This window comes from Alosa pseudoharengus, unplaced genomic scaffold (genome assembly GCF_046254945.1).
Source record: "Alosa pseudoharengus isolate Yale_2024_CS ecotype anadromous, Long Island Sound unplaced genomic scaffold, YU_APseudo_1.1 YU_APseudo_1.1_scf_14, whole genome shotgun sequence".
Taxonomy (NCBI): Eukaryota; Metazoa; Chordata; class Actinopteri; order Clupeiformes; family Clupeidae; genus Alosa; species Alosa pseudoharengus.
Window position 1 is genome coordinate 33,702,439 of NW_027468609.1, and position 21,058 is coordinate 33,723,496.

The window sequence follows — 21,058 nt, forward strand, 5'->3', positions numbered from 1 at the left end:
CATACACTGTGTAACACACACACACACACACACACACACATTCACACTCCTGTCATCACCTACGAGGCCCTGGAGTGGCAGATCAGGCCGAGTGGAAGAGGAGTGGGAGGATAGGAAAGCGAGAGGAAGGCAGCGTTTATTGTCACGATAGCTTTACCCTTCCTGTTTCCTCAACAAGGACCTGACGAAGGGACACGAGAGGGAACACATGGGAGAGAAATTGAGAAATGAGTCTGTGTTCCAATGGACTGGAAGTGAAGGGGGAGACTTTATAAGAGGAAAAACAAGAGCAGAAAGGGGGGGGGGGGTCCTCCACAGCAGATATTCTAAAGTGTGGGATTGTGGGGTTTAGGGAAATTGGAGAAAATGAGCAGTGGAAGGGTATTGTTTGGTCTCGGTGGGACACACAAGTGCTCCTATCGCCCGCCTTTGTGTTTATCTTATCGCTCCGTTGCCACCACCGCCGCGGACACAATTTATTTCTCTGCCGAGTGCACGGGAGAGCTCCGGCTCAGCTCAGTGTGCTGCAGCGCTCGCGGTGATCCACTCACCTGTCCAGGGCCTCCCGGCGGCTAATCTGGCCAATTTGCTAATTCATTCCACACGCCTCCAAACTTTAATTAGGCATCCGGCTCAATTAAGCACTATGTCAACAGAATAGCGATAATGCCTTCTGTCGACACCGCAAGGCTCTGGCCTGCACAATCTGTCTCTATTCTACACACACACACACACACACACACACACACACACACACACACACACACACACACACACACTCATTCTCATTCAGGCAAGTACACATACTTACATTCATGTGCATGGCAAAATCTCAGTCTTGGTCCCCAGGCGCCGTGATGTTCTTTAGTGTTTTTTGGCTCTTAGTGGAGTGTGTGTTGCTGCTCTGAGGCTCCCCACAGGCTTTTTGTCTCCCTCATTAGGATCGTCTGAACAGTCAGTCAGCCACTAGTCTCTGCTCTGAGTTGTGGGTGTGTGGCGGGGTGAGTAGATACTCTGGGTTCCCATGCGATGTGTTGTGGACTGGCTCACCACGCATTGATTTCTCTCTTTAAAAGTGCTGCTTGCCTTTTGCTTTTTGTGTTTTGTTCATTGCAAAGTCCCCGGCCTTTGTTTTCTCAAAATTGATCTCTTTCATAAAGAGAGGGTCTTGCTGTGTTGGGATTTCAGGTGTATTTTCTAGTAAGCATGTGGCTTTTTTTAACAACTGACTGTTGAAATCATGTCATTCTGTGAGTGTTGGGGTTAGAGGAAAGGGTAGTAGCAGTGGATATGACCTTAAGCCTCTCCCCACACACACATGCTGACGCACAATTTCAGTACTTTCTGGAAACACCAACGCATTAGTCCTCAAGGGCAGCATGGTTGCTGTTTCTTAAAACTGGAAGTCCAAAAAACACTCCATGTCTGTATGCCATTTCATTTCCACTCTCTCCTGTCTAAACCCCCTCAGGTTGCAGTCTCACTTAAAAACTGTATTTTAAAAGAGCCCAGTGGATTCATGTCAGGATTGCCATGCTTACTTTTAACCAGCTGTTGTTCTTGAGCTCTCGAGCCTGAATTCCAGACAAACTGTCTAACATCAGTTGGTTACCAGATCCATCCCAACTGACCCTCCCAGACCTGATCACTCACTTGACCACTGACAAGAGCAGAGAAATTGGATAAAGATGGTGGTACAGTCTTGTGGTTTCTATGGAAATTATCCAAAATTGGCTCAAAATGATGGCCTCTTCCGTGCATACATCAACAGTACAGGGTACAGGGCAAAATATTGTAGTCATTACAGTGCCTGAATATGAGTGGTACAGACCATATAGCCATTCTGATAACTAAAAAATACAATATTTAATTTGAGCTTCATTTTCAAAGTAATGTGAGCAGCTTAGAATGGAGGGAGTAGAGGCTGATATAGATGTCACCTGTAATATGCCTCTGTGGCATGCTGCTTTAGCACATTTGTCTTTCACCACTCGTGGTTGGATGCTGTTGTTAATTCATGAGCACAGACAGCTTTTTTATTCCTGTTGTTAAAACTCGATGCTTGAGGGCTGACACCCGCATTCTCTCGTCAGTACATTGGTGTCTTCTTGAAATTCTTTCTTCCAGTTCATTAAGGCAAAAGTACAGTTATCACAAACTGCATATTGCTGGCTTGTGTCTGTCTTGCAGAAAGGAGAGGGAGTAGTTGAATCTGTTTAACACTTTAAGCAGTGCCATGACCTCATTCTGCAGAGATCTGCAGGCCTCACCCCCCCCCCCCACCCCCACCGACACACTCTGATTCCCTGGTGGGCTCCCAACCGTTTCAGGTTATTTGAAGGCAAAGCGATTAGAGTGCCCTCAACATTTAACAGGTCATAAAACTTCCCCCATAATGTAATTAAGTCCTTCTCTCTTCTTCTTTCCCTCCCTCCTTCCTTCAATCACTCGCTCACTCTATCGCTCTCTCTCTGCCCCCCCCCCCCCCTTCTCTTTCTCCCTCTTACTTTGTGGCTGGGAAAGTAACCTCCCTCTGCTAGACTCATCAGTGGCACTAAGCCACTACATTTCTCTCCCCCTGGGGAGTCTTTCCCTCACCACTCAGTGAGGAACATGGTCACTGCTCTGTGATACACGAATAGTGCACATGAAAAGCCCCTGACTCCCACCCGCTGGTTATTATGGATCCGTGTATGATCGCTCCAGATCGGTACTCTGAATTCCATCTCCTGGATTTCTTTTTTTTAAGCCTTTATGAGCCCTTTACCTCCTTTTCATATGCTGTGATTGGAACCAGAGCAGGACCTGCTCCATCGATCACATCAGCGCCTGCACAACAACCGCCGCTGCCTCCACCACTGCCGCCTGCGTCTCTCCACGCCCACGGAGTGGCAGTTGGTAATGGTCCAGCCATCTCCCTCGCAAACTCCCGTAGCCATGTAAACAAACGGCTGGTCACCAAGGAGACCAGGCGTCGGTGGTTTATTGGTTTATTGAGCTCTGGAGGTGTCAGGCGGCTGCCTTCATTGCCGCGCTTCTCCTCTCGTCTAAACTCTGCCTGAAGGGTAAACAAGACGTGGTGTAGGAAACGTTGTCGGCTGTCCAGGGCGTTTGAAGTGATCGTCTGTGGGTTACGTGTCATTACTGGTGCGGTTATGTGTCATCAGTAATTCTGGTGTCAGTCTTAGTGCAAATAGGGGGTGGAGGCTGCCAAGCTGAACCACGCACATCCTTAAATCATCAGGATCATATACACTCTCCGTCTCTGTTTTGGCAGTTTCCCCTCTCTCTCTCGCTCGCTCGCTCTGTTCGTTTTGATGGCTTGGGCCCGAAATGCGAGATGGCCCTCGAACAGAAAGGGGGGGTGGATTTCTGGTCCGCGCCTCGTCAATGTTGAGTTAAAACAATTGTTTCACATCCCCCACCCCACTACCCCTCTTTTGTGGGAGGAGGGGGCAAGTTGGGAGCTCTTACATGGAAAAGAGGGAAGCTGGGAAAGCTTTGCAACTGCTTCCAGACATCAGGGAGACCGAGGAACAACAGCCCGACTCTCCCCCTGGTCGGCGTGTTTGGGGGAGGCTGCTTGTGGAAATGCTCATGCCTGCCATGTTTTGTCAGCTTCAGTCAATCTCGATACAAGCACGTTAGATTTCCACTTCCACCTACAAAGGGGAGGTTATTTGAGATTGTGGAGGTGGTACAGGTTTTTTTTTTCTCTCAGCAAATGCAGCAGATGCTATTATTCTGAGGAGGTTGAAAAAATAAATAAACAACAGAAACGAGACAACAACTTGTGATGTCTGGTTTGCCGTGCGACATAAGTGTCGCTGTCACTCCACCTTGCCATTGTGTTAGATGTTGGCTGTCACCGGGTTGTGTGCGTGTTTAATGTCTGGAGTGTATCTCTCTTCTTTTGTGCGATGTCATGTCTCTGTGTCTCCATCTGCACAGAGCGCAGAGTCCGCCACTCTTTTCTTTTCTTCTCTTTCGTCTTTCTCCTCCCCGTTTTCTCTTAGCCCCTCGGTGCAGAATTTGGCTGGCACTGGCTATCTTTCAGGTTCTACCGCAGCTTTGGAATTAAAATTTAGATTTTTTTTTTGGAAAGTTTCAGAGTTGAATGGGAAGAGAGAGAAAACTTAATGATTTCATCATGTCAAGAAAAGCAAATGAATGACAGTTAAAAGTAATAGAGCTAGAAATTAGTGCCTAACCTTAGGTTTCAATCAAGGCTACATGTAGGTGATGAGGTACACCATACACATCAAGTGACTGAGTAGGCAGTTTGAATACTTTTTTGTGATAAAGTGCAGTTGGATGGAGAAATAAGTATTAGGTTGTCCCTGGAGCCGAATGTCTAGTCTGAATGAAAATAATAGGACTGTTATTTCAGTCTTGGGCCGATTGAGAAGGTTGGGTAAGAAAGATGACCACACTCTGGTATAGGGTGGCAATTAAGAGACAAGGCCAGACTCAAATTTTGTGTCTTGGTTGTTACTAGAGAAGTATATGTGGGTTTCTTTTTGTTTTGTTTGTGAAAGCATGTGTGCATGTGATTGCCAAAAGTAAAGACCACAACCAACAAGCATCTTGGATTTCACATTTTTTCGTGTGTGTGTGTGTCTGTCTGTGTCAGTCTGTCTGTGTGTCAGTGTCAGTTTGTGATAAGACAGTAGCGCTCCCGAGCACTCGGTGTGTGTATGTGTCTCAGTCTTAGTAAAGTAACACTCCTGAGGCCTCAGGAGTTAGGGGGGGGGCTTTCATCGCCGTGGTTTTGTGAGATCGCAGCACATTCCCTATGGACTTTTGTGTGCAACATTGCTTGTGTGTTTGATGGCGTTAGTGCCCTCCCTCAAAACATCATACTGCAGCCACTACAAGCTCATTTTCTCCTCTCCTCTGCCTTTTCACCATTTAGTGTGTTTCATCCTGTCTTCTGATCTCTTTGGAACCAGTGACTAGAAAGCCACCCCCCACCCCCTCCCCCGTCTGCCATATGGAATTGTCGGGGAATGTACCTAAGGCCACATAGTGGAAGAATCCACCAAAGCAAAGTGCACTCTCGCCCACACAAACACTTACGAGCCGTCAGCGAATTCATTTTCACAGACCTGGCGTCAGATCCTGGCCCGTTTTCGGCCTTGGTGACAAATGAATGCTGATGTTAAGCTAACATACTAACAAACAAAAACACCTCATGGTCTCCCAGTATACAGATACTGTTTAATTTCCTCACAGTCAGTGTCACTGGCATTCAGCCATGGGCTTTGTGTCTTCTGTGATGATGCATTTATCACATTGTCCTTCACTTGATGTCCATCACCCCCCCCCCCCCACCCCCCCCAAATCACAGATCATCAACCCACCCCCACACACACTCCTGCAAAAAGAGGGACCTCTTCTCTATTCTTCCTACTCCTTTCTTTATTTTCCTCCCGCTCACTTCCTGTCTGTCCATCTCTGTCCTTGTTCTCTCCATCCTTACCTCCCTCTATGGGCAGCTGTTGGCTTCCTTGTCTGGCTAGGAGGGTCCTGCTGGCAGCCTGGTGCTCGTCTGGCTGGATATCAGGGTTTCAGGAACCACCACCACCACTACCCCCCCCACCAGCACTGCCACCCCCCTCCTCTCTGTCTCTCTCTCTTCCTCCCTCTCTCTCTCTCTCTCTCTCTCTGTCTCTCTCTCTAAGTCTCCCTCATCCCTCTCTCCTTGGGCAAGCACAGAAACCCCAAGCTCCCCAAGCTGCACAATTAGCGTGTCCAGCGCAATCATGCCGTCACGGTCCCCTCTTCGGTTGCTCTGATTTGGGCCTTCTTAATGAGCTGTTGGCCCAGCTCTGACTGCCCGTGTCATGTTATAAATAAATGGACACGCCTGTGTAGTTTTGGGCTGCCAAATGCGCCTTCGCTGCCGAGCGGCCACCTATAGGGTGGACATTTTGACGTTACGTAACTTTGTACTTTTTTCTTTTTCCTCTTCCTCTTCCGTTGACTGATTTTAAAGTTGCACCGTTTGCCCCTGCTCACCTTTCTCCTCTCCAGTGCACTCCGTCTCTTCTGCAATCATTTCACACCCCCCCCCCCCTCTTGCCCACTCTGCTCTGCTGCTATTAACTGCTGTTTTGTGCCCTCTATTTTCTCTGTCCTCTTTTCCCCTTTCCCCTGTCCTTACTCAACTCCAGGTACTCCATAACACCCCTCCTCCCACACACACTCTCACTCTCTCCCTCTCCCTCTTTCTCTCTCTCGCTCTCTCTCTGTCCTCTGTCCTTCCCACACTCCTCAATATACCACCTGTTGCTTCCTCTCTTATGCACTCCATCCCCCCCTCTCTCTCTCTCTTCCTCGCTCTCTCTCCCCCTCTCTAGCTCAGTGTCTGTTTTCTGTTCACGTCTCTGCTCTTCTGTTCACATCCCTTTTTAAAGTCACTGTGGGCCGCCGCCTGGTGTTAGCGCTGGGCTGGGCTCTTAGTGGTGCATGGCGGAGCTGCAGCTGTGGCTCCTGCTCTGAAAGAAGCTTCACCTCTCTCTCTCTCTCTGTCTCTCTCTCTCTCTCTCTCTCTGTCTCTCTCTCTCTCTCTGTCTCTCTCTCTCTCTCTCTCTCTCTCTGTCTCACTCTCTCTCGCACGCACGCTGTACACTGTAATGCACACTGTAATGGGGCTCTGTGTGTGTGTGTGAGAGAGAGGGAGGGAGTGGCTGGTGTATATGTGAGCATGTGTAACTATCGCAGACAAGTATTCACAGTGTCTACACAACAATGGAATGTTTTGAAAGGTTTTGTTCCCTTTCAAGGACTTTTAGCATCCATATTCCACCGTTATGAGAGCGCAACCTTATTTACATGGATTTGCAAAAACTACTGAACATGTTATCCATTTCTTAAAAACCTCCTACAAGTTATAGCTCACAACTAAACAAGATTATTCCCTAAGCAATGACACTATGAGATGAGAGGAATTCTATAAATAATTTATTTGTCAACATCAGCAAAAAAATTGGTTTTGGTCAAACAGAAATTTCCTAATGAAGTGAAACCCAGAGAAGGCTTTGGCTACTGATGTTTTATAGATTACGTCCTCCTTGTAGAAAAAAAAAATTGGCTGATGACCATGAAGTATCTGACAATCAAAAATAGATTCTGCATTCTTAGCGAAGGTTTTTGACAGTGGAGGCCAGAGTAAAGCGTAAGCCTTGTAATTGTTTTCAAAAGAGTCCATGTTTGCCTGTTCCATTCCAGTGTTTCCCATACAGTACATTGACTAATCTGTGGCGGGGCACCATGAAATCAAAATCGACCGCCACAGATTAATATTCTATGTTTAATTTAATTTAATTTAAATTAAATATAAGATCAAATCCTTGCGTTGCCATTGAGCTGCGCTTTTTATGCACTCAGCCTTTCCTTACCCTGCCCCGCTCTCTATCGTAGCCTGCTGCCCCTCCTCTCCATGTGCATTTAACAAAATATTCACGATTGTTGAAGGATTGTTGTTGCCACATAGAAGCATTGCATAAAAGACGTCTGGCTAAATTGCTATTCACCCCTTGCAGACACGTGACTTAAGTCACGTGACGGCTCCATGCTGGACGGCAAAAAGATAGGAGACAGACCCATTACTATAACATCTTTGTAGTTCAATGTATTGCTGTTTGGGGTCTGATAGTCAAAGAAGATGCCAGTGGTGTTGTTAGATGAAATGGGTCATGATCGCAAATGTAAAGTTATTAAAACTGGTGGTAACAGCAAGGGGAGATAACTTTACGTTAGGCTACTGTAATTAGCATTATGGTAAATGAACACCCATAAGTATTTCTGGACTAAAATATTGCAAAGCGATTTGGTTACTTTATTTGTCTTGCTTTTATCAGTTGTAACATAGTCAAAACGTTAAGAATGTCATATCAGAACATGAAATAATAACTTAGCTGCCACACTTAGAAGCTAGCTATTCTAGCTAACGTTTATCGTAGCTCATAGTACGCCTGTTTGAGTCGTGATTCACTCGGATCTTTCACCCGTATCTTTAAATTAACCCATGAGTCGCGAGTCTCTAGTATCATTAACTCGGATCAGTTGAGTCCTACTACATTTCAATCCAAAACGATAAACAGTGCCACACACAAACCTCTTGCAACATTAGCTAGCCTACTAGCCATCATAGCTGCCAAAAATTTAACAATTTCGTAGGTAGGATAACCACAACTCCACAAATCAACTCAAGCGACTGAGTGAGCAGGCAGTCTGAGATAACTGGTTAACTTCCCGCAGAGCCGGGTTAGTCGGATCAGCCGGCCGGTTAGGCTACATTGAGTACGAGTCGGCTACGGCTACGTTGTCATGAGTGGCTGTAGACGAGCGAGTAGCTCCTCCTCAAAGTGAAAAGCAATTCCACAACAAAAGCCATTCTTCACCTCTTAAATAACATTCAATGTTCTGCATGTAGCCTAGGCATACTTTAGATTTGGTGTTAGCCTACTTTAAAATTCAATTATGTCGCGAAGACAGTCCGAAACATTGCAAGCTCTGTATGGAGAGTAGGCTAGCCAGTCGGATCAGCCAAGCCGGCCGGTTACGTTGTTGTTATGAGTGCGAGTCAGCCGAATCAGCCGGCTACGTTGTCATGAGTGGATCTTTAGAGGAACGAGTAACTCCTCGTCAAGGTTAAAAGAAAATCCACAACAAAAGCCATGCTTTCACTTCTGAAATAACATATATTCTGCACGGATAGCCTACTTTAAAATGCAATTAGGTCGCGAAGACAGTTGCAATGTCCGAAACATGGAACAATGGAGTTGCTTGAGTAGGCTAGCCTACCTGGGTCATTTGGATCAGCCGGGCGGACCGGTTACATTATGTTGTTATGAGTGCGAGTCAGTCGAATCAGCCCGCTACATTGTCATGAGTGGATCTGTAGACGAGCAAGTAGCCTAGTTTCTACTCGTGTCAAGGTGATAATAATAATAGGCCTAATGAGAATAGTAGTAGTAGTAGTAGTAATAATAATAATAATAATAATAATAACAATAATAATAATTTATTCACTGCAGGGCATTTCTACATTCCTGTTTCTATGTCTACATTGAAAGTCAATTGCTTAGGCTAGGTTAAGACAATAAATAAACAGTCTGGCTCAAACTGCTTTCTTTCCCGTGAGTGGGTGGAGGTTTTGATGCTATTATATTAGGCTATTTTATATTATATTATATTATATATGATATTATATTAGGCTACCTAACATGATATATATATATATATATAGCTATGATTAATAGGCTAATAATATTAGTTGCCTAGTATTAGCTGCCTATAATACCTATTAGAATAGATTCCTAGTAGCCTATTATTAGTATATAGTAGTGGTAATAAACATTGTAGCAGAGTAGCATTAGACCTAGGCAAATTTTCTATTGTTAACAAAACAACAACAAATAATTAACTATTATAATATAGGCTACCCTCCCTGTCAATAAGATCAAAGTTTCTGAACATGAGCACCAAAAAGATGAACAATGTGTGGATGTTTGACCAGGAGAGCAAAACTCTTAGGCTAAATGCAAGTACTGCAAAAACCTGGTTTCAAATCATGGAGGATCCACATCCAACATGAGAAGGCACTTATCGAAATGAAGCACCCCACTGCACTGCTTGAACGTAGGACTGAATTTCTTTGCGATTTAGCAATACTGACTCAAGTGACTCAAGTGACTCGTTCAACCCGGATCAGTTTAGTGAGTGACTCAGAATAACCCGGATCCTTAAAAGGAATCGAGTTTGACAGGCCTAGCTCATAGTGCTAGGGCTAATGTAACTCGTCAGTTTGTACGTTTCCCAGCGAATAAACTTACTTCTTACATGTCTTAAGTTAAAGAATTGAAAGAAATAGGCAAAGTCTTTGGCAAGATCTGAATGTAAACAGATAATACCGTTCAAGTTTTTTTTTTTTTCCTAAGTGCTATCTGCCGTCCTGTTCAGAGTCTATGGTTGCTATAGCAACCGCTGCTGTGCTTCATACACTGAGGAGATAAGCATGCAATTGTGGTTGAAATACTCCCGAAACACAAAGACAACAAACCAAAATATATCTATGCAAGAACATGGGATGTTGTTGTATTCCAAACAATAAGCCAACAGTCGTGGAAGGGCATTACTACGGTTAAATCTCACTATAATCTCCTAGCTGTGCGATATGTCCCATTGCAACCCATTGATTTGATTCGTGTTCTTGCCGTCCACTAGGCTATTTTGCTGTGGCGCGAACAAAACGTGACGTCACTTGCAAGGGGTGAATAAAATCCGCTTAGCATCGTGACCATGCTGCGCAATAGTGATGGGACAACCGACTCTTATACGCAAGTCGGTTCAACCGGACGGTCGTTGGTTGGCCTACCGAGTTAATAGATTCGGTCACCGGTTCGCGCGGGGGGGGGGGGGGGGGGGGGGGGTTATATCGCGCGTTACTTCCCCTGCCATAGTCGCTCCAAGACATGTAGCCTCAACCTGCAAATGTCATGCTCTCCATGTCTCTGAAATTAGCTGACATACACACTCATATTGACCTACACTAGACTCAAGCACTGCATTCAGTCTTGTTCAGTAGTCAGCTGTGCGCGGTCTCCTCTTGAGCCTACCAATAGCCTATTCACTTCTAACATTTAACTAACTACCAAGATAACATATAGCCTATGTCATATAATATTTCCCCCCTTTGTAATTTAGCATATGAATTTCAATGAACAATTCCAAGATGCACGAAACATAAAGGCTTTTGGGATCAGTTGATAACTCAACTTACCAACAACCTAGAAACCCGTTTGATTACTCATGCATTCACGGTTACGGTCTCTAACCTGTTGTAGGCCTACAGTCTCCTCGTGACAGCCTACCTACCAACAAACATCTCATTTAACATAACTACCAAGATAACATGACGTATTTGTATTGTATATCCATCGGTAATGTAGCCTATGAACATCTATGTAGGCTACACAATCACCTAAGATGCACGAGAAATAAATAGGTTTCTGCGAACTCAAAGTTGCGATAACACCCGTTTGATTAGACTCATACCCTCGGTTACGGTCTCCTTCAGTAGCCTGGCGCGCGGTCACTTCGTGAACCTATGAAGCAACATTCACCTCTCTAACATTTAACTTTCTAACTACAAAGATAACATGACGTGTATTTGTAGGCTATGTGATGAACTTCCCCATCGATATATGAATGGCCATGAACAGCATCTACGATGCACTAAAAACAAGGCATGGAATAACTTGCCGCGAACCTAGACAACCGTTTTGATTACATAGACTCATAGCCTATACCTCGGTTACGGTCTCGTTTAGTAAGTAGGCTATGCGCGGTCTCTTCGTGACGAAGCCAGCAACATTTAACTTTATAACTAGGCTACCTAGATAACGTGTAGCCTATTTGAAGCTTATGTGATGTAGGCTACTTCCCCATCAATAATGTAAATTGCCATGAACACAATCATCTAGGATACTAGAATAAGGCTTGGTTAATAACTAACTTGTCGAGAACCTAGACCGTTTGATATCATTACTCACCCTCGGTTACGGTCTCGTTCAGCCTGGCACGGTCTTCGTGAGGCTACTATGAAGCCAGCAACATTCACTTCTCTAACATTTCACTTTATAACTTTAAGATAATATGACGTGTATGCTAATATGAGATGTAGGCGAATTCCCCATCGATAATGTGTGAATTGCCATGAATAAATCCATCTAGGCTACGTTGCACTAACAATGGTATGAATCAAACATGCCGAGAACCAAGACAAGATAAAGATACAGCGGTTGCACGGTTACATTCGGTCTCATTCTGTCTCCTCGTGACAGCCTGCAGCCTACAGTCATTCACTTCTAAGCATTTATTTAACATGACTACTAAGATAACATTAGGCCTATGTGTATTTGTAGGTATGTGATATAATACTTTCCCATCTATAAGATTTCCATGAACATAAGCATCTAGTTTGCACTAGAAAGGCTTATGTGATCGGTTGATTACAACTTGCCGAGAACCTAGCGAACTGTTTGACTCGTGTGGCAGTCACGGTTACGAGGCCCGGAGAACCTAGCGAACTGTTTGACTCGTTTGGCAGCCACGGTTATGAGGCCCAGAGCCATGCAGGCTCATCATAGTTTGTTTGACTGATTATACTACCACTCCAGTAGAGGCGCTAATACGCGATACGATAAAAGAGTAGCGACGAGAACACTCGAGCACAGCCAATCAAGCCAGTGTTGCTCTGTATGTGAAAACGAATGATGTTAGGAACACTGAGTCGGTTTTTGACGTTTGACACTCGATTCTCCCGGCTCAGTGACACGAACCGGGTTATTTAACCGACACTTCGGTCAGTTCGTCAACACTACTGCGCAAATTTGTTCAAAACTGCTGCATCGATGTTAACTCTGCTAAGGTCTTATCACAACATAGTAGGCTACATTGAAGAGACTAAACTAAGTTATCTCAAAGCTAACGTTAGAATACTGTTTGGATGTCGAGTTAAGCATGCGTAGCCTGCTTACAGCTGCTTGTCAATTTTGTTGAAGGGCTCATTTTACACTGAATGTTTACAAAATCCCGATGTAAATGAAAAAGTGTTTTCCAAAATTCAAAAGTGCTTGTCCCAAGGAGAAGTACGAACCTTTATTTTAACTATGTAGAAAACGTTATGAATTGCATCCACACATCAGCAGCCTTTTAACTGTGTTACTCGTCTTAAAGAGACAGGCACGGAATTAGACCTATACACTACCAAGACGATCTTAACCCCCCCCCCCCCACCACCGTTGTCCAAGTCAGCTACCACCACAAATTGAATCCAATTCTGTGGGAAACACTGCATTCTAAAACTTGTTTGCATTTTCTGGCCCCCAAAAATACTGCTGTTGTGTTATTAGAAGGCCAAGTCACAAACAACTTGTCCATTTTCGCCCCTTGTCATGTGGACGGCCCCTAAGACCACAGGGCCCACAGCTACTCATTCACCATGATTAGTTTAAACAACATGCCTGGAATAGCCAATCAAGCCCAGCAGCTCTGGACCTTTGACTAGAGTGCACTCACTCACACACTCTCTTACTCACTCAACCTTGCCTCTTGCCGTCTAACGCTCCCCCTCCTCCTCTCTCTTTCCTTCCACTGACACGCTCTCCCTTTCCCCCCCTCTAATTTATTTTTCACCCCAAAAGTACCGCGTAAGCATGAATTTTCATATTCGTATCGCCAAAGCCAGCAGCCTGTTCCAAAGTAATGTCATAAATAACCTCAACTCATTTGAACAGTGTGATGGGTCATACATTATGTTCAAACAAATATATCACAATGCTTAAAGCATCATCGGGCATTTTTTTCTTTTTCTGCGTTTTCTGCATTTCTGCGAGACCGCATTTTACCACATGCTAAAACATGGACATTTAAATATTCAATATTTAAAAGCCATGGTTAAACATGCCTTTTGAAATATTGAATATTTAATGGCTGGTTAGGAATAAATTAGTGCTGAGCTCCCTTGTTATCTGCATGATACTTGATCTCTCAGCCCTAAAGTGTAGCTTTTATTGCACTTTTTTCTTTCTGCGTTTCTGCCCAATCTGCTTGTATTGTACCTCTGATGTTATTTTGCAGTAAAAGAAAAATCCTCAATACCTCACGTGTAAATGCATTGAGTGACAACTATGGCAAGTAAGCCCTCTGCCTGCATGTAGTCTTGCAATGTGCAGCATCACTCTTCTTTTCATGACTTTACTTCAGGGTGGCACTGAATGGCATCACATGATCTCATGATGCCTCATAGCACGCAGTATAGGGATGTAGTTAGACTCCGTACAGGGATAATCGCAGGCCTTTGTGAGAGCACATCAGTACTGTTACACTTTGAACAGACTGAGCTCTTACTTCCAGCAGTAAAAAGGGGTCTATCACTGCTGGGTAGCAGCCTCTTACCTGCTTCCCCGAGAGGCTGTTCCTGACTGACCCCTGTCAAAATAATTCCAGTGAAACCACAATGGAGCTGGGAGGTGTCTAAGCCGTTAAGAGCTGTGGCTTGGCTTTCTTTCACTACGAGCTGACATCTCTGGTCTTGTCGGGTCTTGTGGACTTCATCACCCTTGTAATGTTTCTTTTTGGATCTTAACCTCTACCCCACCCCGGTTCTTCGCGTTTTTTTCGAGTTCGACATTCCTCGGCCACCGACATCACTAGCAGCTGCCGAACGCATACTGTACGTGGGCCAAGTCTGGAACGAGAGGCCATCACCACCACCGCCGCCAGTGGCTGCTGCCGGTGCTCTCGCCCTTGAGTCAAGCCTGGAGGTGATGCGCCCCAAATGGAAATGGATGTGCTTACGCTGCCATCTGTGCAGAGGGGCCAAGGAGAACGCAGCGCACCTGCACGAGCTTCTCTCTGCATGTGGATAAGACACAGGGAGAGAGAGAGAGGGATGGAGAGAGAGATGGTATGTGAGGAAGATAATGCGCGTGTTTTTTTTTTTGTGTGTGCACAGGCGTGCGTGTGTGGGTGGGTGTGTGTGTGTGTGTGCGTGTGCATGTGCTTATGAAGCATCCTGTATGCCATATGACGGGGTGTAATGAAGAAGCTAATGATGTGAAAACACAGCTCTGTGCTTAATCTTCTGCACAAATCACTCACATACACTGTCACTCTCGTTACACAGACACACACACACACACACACACACACACACACACACACACACACACACACACACACACACACACCACATTTCCATTTGAATAGGGTATGTGTGTGCAAGGACATACATTCACACGCAGCACATAATTTCTTGACATTTTCCATGGATGTATGTGTCTTTTTCTCCCCAGCCTATGAGTGTTCTTCTGTGTGTACTCATCTTCATGTGCACACTCCATTTCTGTGCAGTCCCTCTTCAGTCGAGCGCCCAATATAATGTGTGTGTGTGTGTTTGTGTATATATACGGCTTCCTGTGTTCCTGATTGTAATGAAAATGGTCCATTGTCAATTTCATGCTTGGGCTGTGTGGCTCTTCCCTACCCATGATGTCCTTCTCCACCAGTCGTGTAGCATCCTGTAGATGTGTGCATATCTGGGCTGTATCGTGCTGTGGTGTGAGGAATGCCTTTGCATAGGATAAGCTGCCTTTAATACGGAGTGGATCACATAAGCATAATGCAGCAAGAGCAGTAAAGATGTTGTTAGCTAAACCTGATCTGGCATTAAAGGACACTTCAAGGGCTATCAAGGGCATGTAGAGAACCGACAGGCCTCTGTGTGTGAATGTGTGTGTCTGTAGCCTGTGTCTGTTATTGTGTGATTTTGTAAAACTACTACAGACACACATTCACATGCACACACACACGCACAGTTGTCCTCAGAGCCTACTAAAACATTAACCAAAGCACGACACAGGCCTCATTACAACTGCTAAGAGACAAAATGGGTTAAAGTTCAACATTCCCTCTTGTCTGGAAAAGCCCACCCCTCATTTTACACAGCAGGTAGCACATTGGCTCCTCTGAGAGAGTGAGAGTAGTGATGGGCAAATGAAGCTTTGGTGAACTACTAAACCACAGCAGTGTGAAGCTAGCAACACTAATGAAAAAATCCAATATGGCTGCCACATGTAGATTTTTCAACATAAAAGTCCTTACCCAAACCAGTATATGAAACCAAAAATATTGGTTTGCTAAGGACTTTTATGTTGAAAAATATATGTGTGGCGGCCATCTTTTTGCTTTTCAGCTAGTGTCGCTAGGTTCCCACTGCTGTGGTTCAGTGGTTCACCAAAGCTTCATTTGCCCATCACTACGTGAGAGTGAGAGAGAGAGAGAGAGATCATTTCCCTCATCAGTCCCCTGGAGCTACTGTCTCATTTTGCGGACTGACCGCGCGTGCAGGTGTAATCTGCAGGTCTGTGTCTCCTCTCTGAAGAGCTCAGCGCATAGAGGCTGCTGGTGTCCCAACCCCACCACACTACACCCCCCATTCCTCCCACCCCAGCCCTCTTCGCAGTCACCGGAACCTGACAGAAGTGTAAAATATTGGAAAAACGTCCACCAGCCACCAGAAATGTTGCAGCCACCATTTATATATGTTTTTATTCAATTTCTTTCTAGTCTCCCTCAGCCACTCTGTCTGCCCTGCCTTCTTTCTGTTTTCAGTTTCACTCTGCCGTATCCACCCCCCCCCCCTCTCTTTCTTCTCCCTTAATCAGTTAGATATCGTTTAAAGCTTTTAGCAAAAAATGCTGCTGCAAAATTACAAAAATGCCCTCAGAATGGGGGAAAAAAGATCACCCTTAAATTAATCTTCTTTTATCTGTAATATGTGAGTTATAAATCTAAATTCTCTCCGCCTAGGCTAATCAGTGAATTAATTAAAATGTTTGCCGACAATAAAGCTGTGCACTTTATGTTCTGTCAAAAAGAACAAACTATTACGGGGCAAAAGGGCTCTTGTCAATTAAATTCAGGGGTTTTTTTCCCTTCGATAAGAAAAGTTAATTTCTTACTCTGTTTTCTGAGTCATTTTAGTTGTCCCAATTTAATACATCCTCCTCTACGTTTGTTCAGTCCTTGCTGCATTGTTAGACAGTGCACTTTGCATCTTTCTCGCTTTCTTTTTTTTCCTCATTCCCTTGCAAGGAATCTTGAAGGCGTCTGTTGAAGCTTTCAAAATAGAGTACAACATAAGCAACTCGTTTGCCGTGCTCCTTCATTTTGGAACAGAAACGAAGGAACAGAAATGACAGAATCCAGCCATAGAGGGAGTGAGAGAATGTGTGTGTGTGTGTGTGCGCACGTGTGTGTGTGTGCGTGCGCACGTGTCTGTATGTGAATGTGTGTGTGTGTGTGTGTATGTGAGACTGATTGTGTGTTCCCAAACTCACCAAAACCTGAGTGCACTGTGCCAGAGTCAGAGTCAGGCGCATGGCTGGCTGCAGTTAGCCTGGAGCCCCCGGGGACAGACTGGCAGCCGAGACCGCTGGGTGGGCCCCGCTGGGTCCATCACAGAGGAAGCAGCTGACGAGATGCCATGGTCGCACGGGCGGCTTGATGGGCCCCTCGAGGCTTGCGCTCACTGTCAGGGCGACACGATGGATAGCACTACCTCGCCATGCCGATGCCCCCAACCCCCCCTCCCCTCTTTTCTCAGAGCAAGCGTGCCAAGAGTCGGGCGCCAGAACATTCCGGTGATTTCTCCCCTCATCCACGTCCTAGATAGATGAATGATGGCGCCTTGCAGTACGGCTCAAATGAGCCTTGTAAAGGGACCTGTGAGTGAGTCAGAAAAGAGCGAGAGACACAAGGAAACAGAAGGAGAAAGAGAGAAAGGGATAGGAGAGAGGGGCATGTATACGGGCACAGCCAAACAGAAAAGGTGAGGGAGAGGGTAAGACATGTCACCCAGTGGGGCCAGCTGCCCTCACAAATCATGTAGTTTAGTCCAGTCAAGTCCAGGCTTGAAGTTGCTCCTACTAATTGAAATGGTGGTGTGGGGTCATCACACTTCAGACAAGGGGTCCCGTTGTCAAGACTACAGTTGAAAACATGATGGGATGTTAAAGTGGGCGTTTGTGTTTCCTTGCTGTTCTGTTTTATCTGCTAGACTCAACTGACTTTCACTCTCATCTATCTTTCGGTAACACTTTACTTGACGGGTGAGTTCATAACACATTCATAGCAGCAGTCATAAACTGCACATAAAGCATTCATGACTGTTTCATGAGACATGACTCAACATTCATACCAAACCTATCATGAATGTGGAAGACAGAACGACGAGAACAAAGTCGCAAAGCAGCATTGCCGTTTTTGGTCCAAACCTCTTACCTGATCACATCACATCTGAGTCAATGGGCTGTTCCAATGCCAAAAAGACAGAACATGGTCAATCAAATAATTTTTGTTTCATAAAAATGTATTTGTTTTATGATGTAACCTTTGCAGATGATTTCTTATCTTTTGCTACTGGGAATGTCCAACCGTTCCAGGATACACAAATACGGGTCAGCTGAATGTAGGCTAGTTTACCTCCCAGTGTTAAACTCAGTGATTACGAATACTTAACAACTTGTATAGTAAAGTGACATTCGATGTAGACTTCATAAGATGTTCATAAAATATTTAATAGGCTGGAGAGATTAAATTAATGGTATCCAGGTTACACAAATACGATGTTGGACTTTTATTTTGACAAGTTGTCGTCATTCTGTCTTCCACATTCATGAAAGGTTTGGTGTGAATGTTGAGTCATGTCTCATGAAACAGTCATGAATGCTTTATGTGCAGTTTATGACAGCTGCTATGAATGTGTTATGGACATACCATCTTTTCTTCCCACTCTATGCTTCCTGCTGAACTTGGAGTGGTAACAAAGGTCACGGAGGCACTTAAGATCATTTCAGTGCCACTCCAGATCTGTATTACTCAGACATGAGAGTGTGTGTGTGAGTGTGTGTGTGTGTGTCAGAGAGAGGATGCAGCGTAGAGAAGGACTTGTATTTGTCTAAAGCTGAAGTGGTTGAAGTGTTTTTTTGGGGGGTTATTTTCTTAGTAATATTCCTTCCTATTGTTGTAGTTGAATCCAGGTCTCCAGCCAGAACAATCTCTCATGTGCCCTCTCTCTCTCTCTCTCTCTCTCTCTCTCTCTCTCTCTCTCTCTCTCTCTCTCTCTCTCTCTCTCTCTCTCTCTCTCTCTCTCTCTCTCTCTCTCTCTCTCTCTCTCTCTCTCTCTCTCTCTCTCTCTCTCTCTCTCTCTCTCTCTCTCTCTCTCTCTCTCTGTGTCAGGTTGGGCCAGAGGCGGAGGACACGGATGGCTCGGCTAACGGCTCATCAGACAAGCCCCCTGATGATGGCAAACTAATTAAAGGTAGGCACCGTTGGAGATGCTGCCCCGGCTGCCCTTGGGGTCTGTGACACCACCCGCATGTACCTCCATAGGGCTGACTGACAGCTCCACCCCCCCCTTCCCTCCTCACTAAGCTGTCCCACCTGTTCCCTCCTCCTGCTCTTTGACGCGTGTGGGTTGGTTGCTGCCCCCGATGGGTCATTTTATGTACAGTGCAGATGATGCCCAGCTGCCACTTGTCACCCTTTCTGCTGCCTCTCAGTGTGATCGCTGCAGTTTATCTCTGTTTGTTTCTGAGGGCGTAATGAAGGGCTGTGTCAAGCGCTTCCTGTGCAATGCCGGAGGAGGCAAACATATTTAATAAAATGAAGCCCCAAGTGATGTTTACTCTTTGTCAATAATTCTCCCTCGTCGTGTCTTCTTTGCCTTGCCTTCTCCCAGCATCCTTTGCCCCCATCTCGTTCGCCATCAAGGCCAAGGAGAACGACATGCTGCCGCTGGAGAAGAACCGCGTGCGCCTGGACGACGACTCTGACGAGGAGCGCGCCGCCGAGGGGGAGCTGGAGGGCGGATCGTCGGCGACATCGGCGGGAGCGACCTCCGCCGGGGCGGTGTTCACAGCAGCCCAGGCGGTCAAGGAGGCTTCTGCGGCCCCTCCGCCCGAGGAGAAGAAGCCCACACTCACACTGGAGGAGCTGGAGGCCAAGCAAGGTAAGCTCGACCTTAATGTCCAGCAGTAGCCCAGGCAACAGACAGGGCGCCGCAGAGCACTTTCAAAGACCATTTAAAACCTTGACCGTCAGCATAGGTAGAGGCTGTCTCCTGCAGACAACAGTGCAGTTTTGTTTTTATTCACTTATGCAAAAAGGATCTGTGTCTTTGGGGGTGGTGCTGGGGGGCATTTAATTAGAGAGATGTGCATGGAGAGGATGAAAAGGTTAGTCTTTTTCAAAAAAAAACAAAAAGCACAGCCAGCTCTCTAGGCAATGACTTTTTTCCTCCGTCCCTGAAAGTTAGACGAAGGCGCTCAACCACCCCCCCAAACACACTCACACACACACACACACACACACACACACTCACTCACACTCCCCCCACGCCTGCCGAAACGAGAGAAGTTCAAAGCCGCCGGCACACACCGTGTCCCCAACCACACTTAATGACCACCTGTCACCTAGAGAAATATAAATAAATATAAAACAATGCCTCAGCCATCCTCATTGTTCTCCGGTAATTTCCCAGTGCCAACCCACAGGTTTGGGTTGGGGGGAATCAACTTTTTCGAGGCTGCCGTCGAGAAATCAGCCGTGCAAGTTCGACTGAGGTGCAACTTGCTCAAGTTCTTAATGAGGGAGAAGTCCACACATCCTATGGATTTCTTGCAATAGTGGATGAGGGAGCGCATGAGGGAGTCGGGTAAAAGTGAAGAAATGGGCTTTCCTGCAACTCTGCTAAACTACACCCGCGGAATGAAATGAGCCCGCTAGCTTGTCAAGTGTCCTTTTACTCAAAAGCCTGTCTTTTTTGTCTATTCACTCTGACATCGCGGAAAGCTTGCACAATATTTGCTGTGTTTAGTAAATTTAAAAGCCAGCTCATCACGGAAAAAACATGGCAGTCGCATCGTTCTCGGTAATGCCGGGACACTTATCTCATTGTACGCTAATAGTGCCATTAGAGCGGTGTCATTAAAATGCCGTTTTGTTAAGCTAGTTTTTTATTTAGCCCATGAATCACAAAGCTGTCTTAAAACGCAGAAAAAGATAGAAAAAAAACAGGCGAGAAGAGTAAAGTCCCCAGGCAAGACCCTAATAAGCCTCCCCTTGAGGACCTTTCCTCAATGTGGCAGACCTGAGACTGTCCCTTTAACTGCAGTTTGGAAAGCTGAGCCCAAATGTCAACACCACACTGTCTGCTTGGCACGGTTTGAAAGATCGGGGAGCAGCCAGAATAATTCCGAGGTAAACGCCAAACTGTTTGAACAGCCCGCGGGATCACAGGGAGAGTGTGTACATACATTTAGGAAGCCTTTGGGGGAATGGCAGCTTGTATTCGGATAAGTGCTCCATCTTTCTCTCTAGCAAAGAGGTCAGGTGTGATGCAGAAGTTGGTGTGTGGCGGTGTTTGTGTTGGTGTCTCTGTATTGGTGGGTGTGTGTCTGTGTGTTAGGGTGTGTATTTGTGA

General features: G+C 45.6%; 1 protein-coding gene across 3 annotated transcripts in view; it reads left to right on the forward strand.

The window, feature by feature from the left end:
• The window catches only part of sfswap (splicing factor SWAP), a 109,461-nt gene that overhangs the window by 32,512 nt on the left and 55,891 nt on the right, over positions 1-21,058 (forward strand). For all 3 annotated transcript variants that reach the window (XM_076284753.1, XM_076284755.1, XM_076284754.1), the window contains exons 11-12: positions 18,814-18,895; positions 19,316-19,585. In XM_076284753.1, the coding sequence (XP_076140868.1) occupies positions 18,814-18,895; positions 19,316-19,585 (352 nt within the window). The remainder of the gene's footprint in view (positions 1-18,813; positions 18,896-19,315; positions 19,586-21,058) is intronic.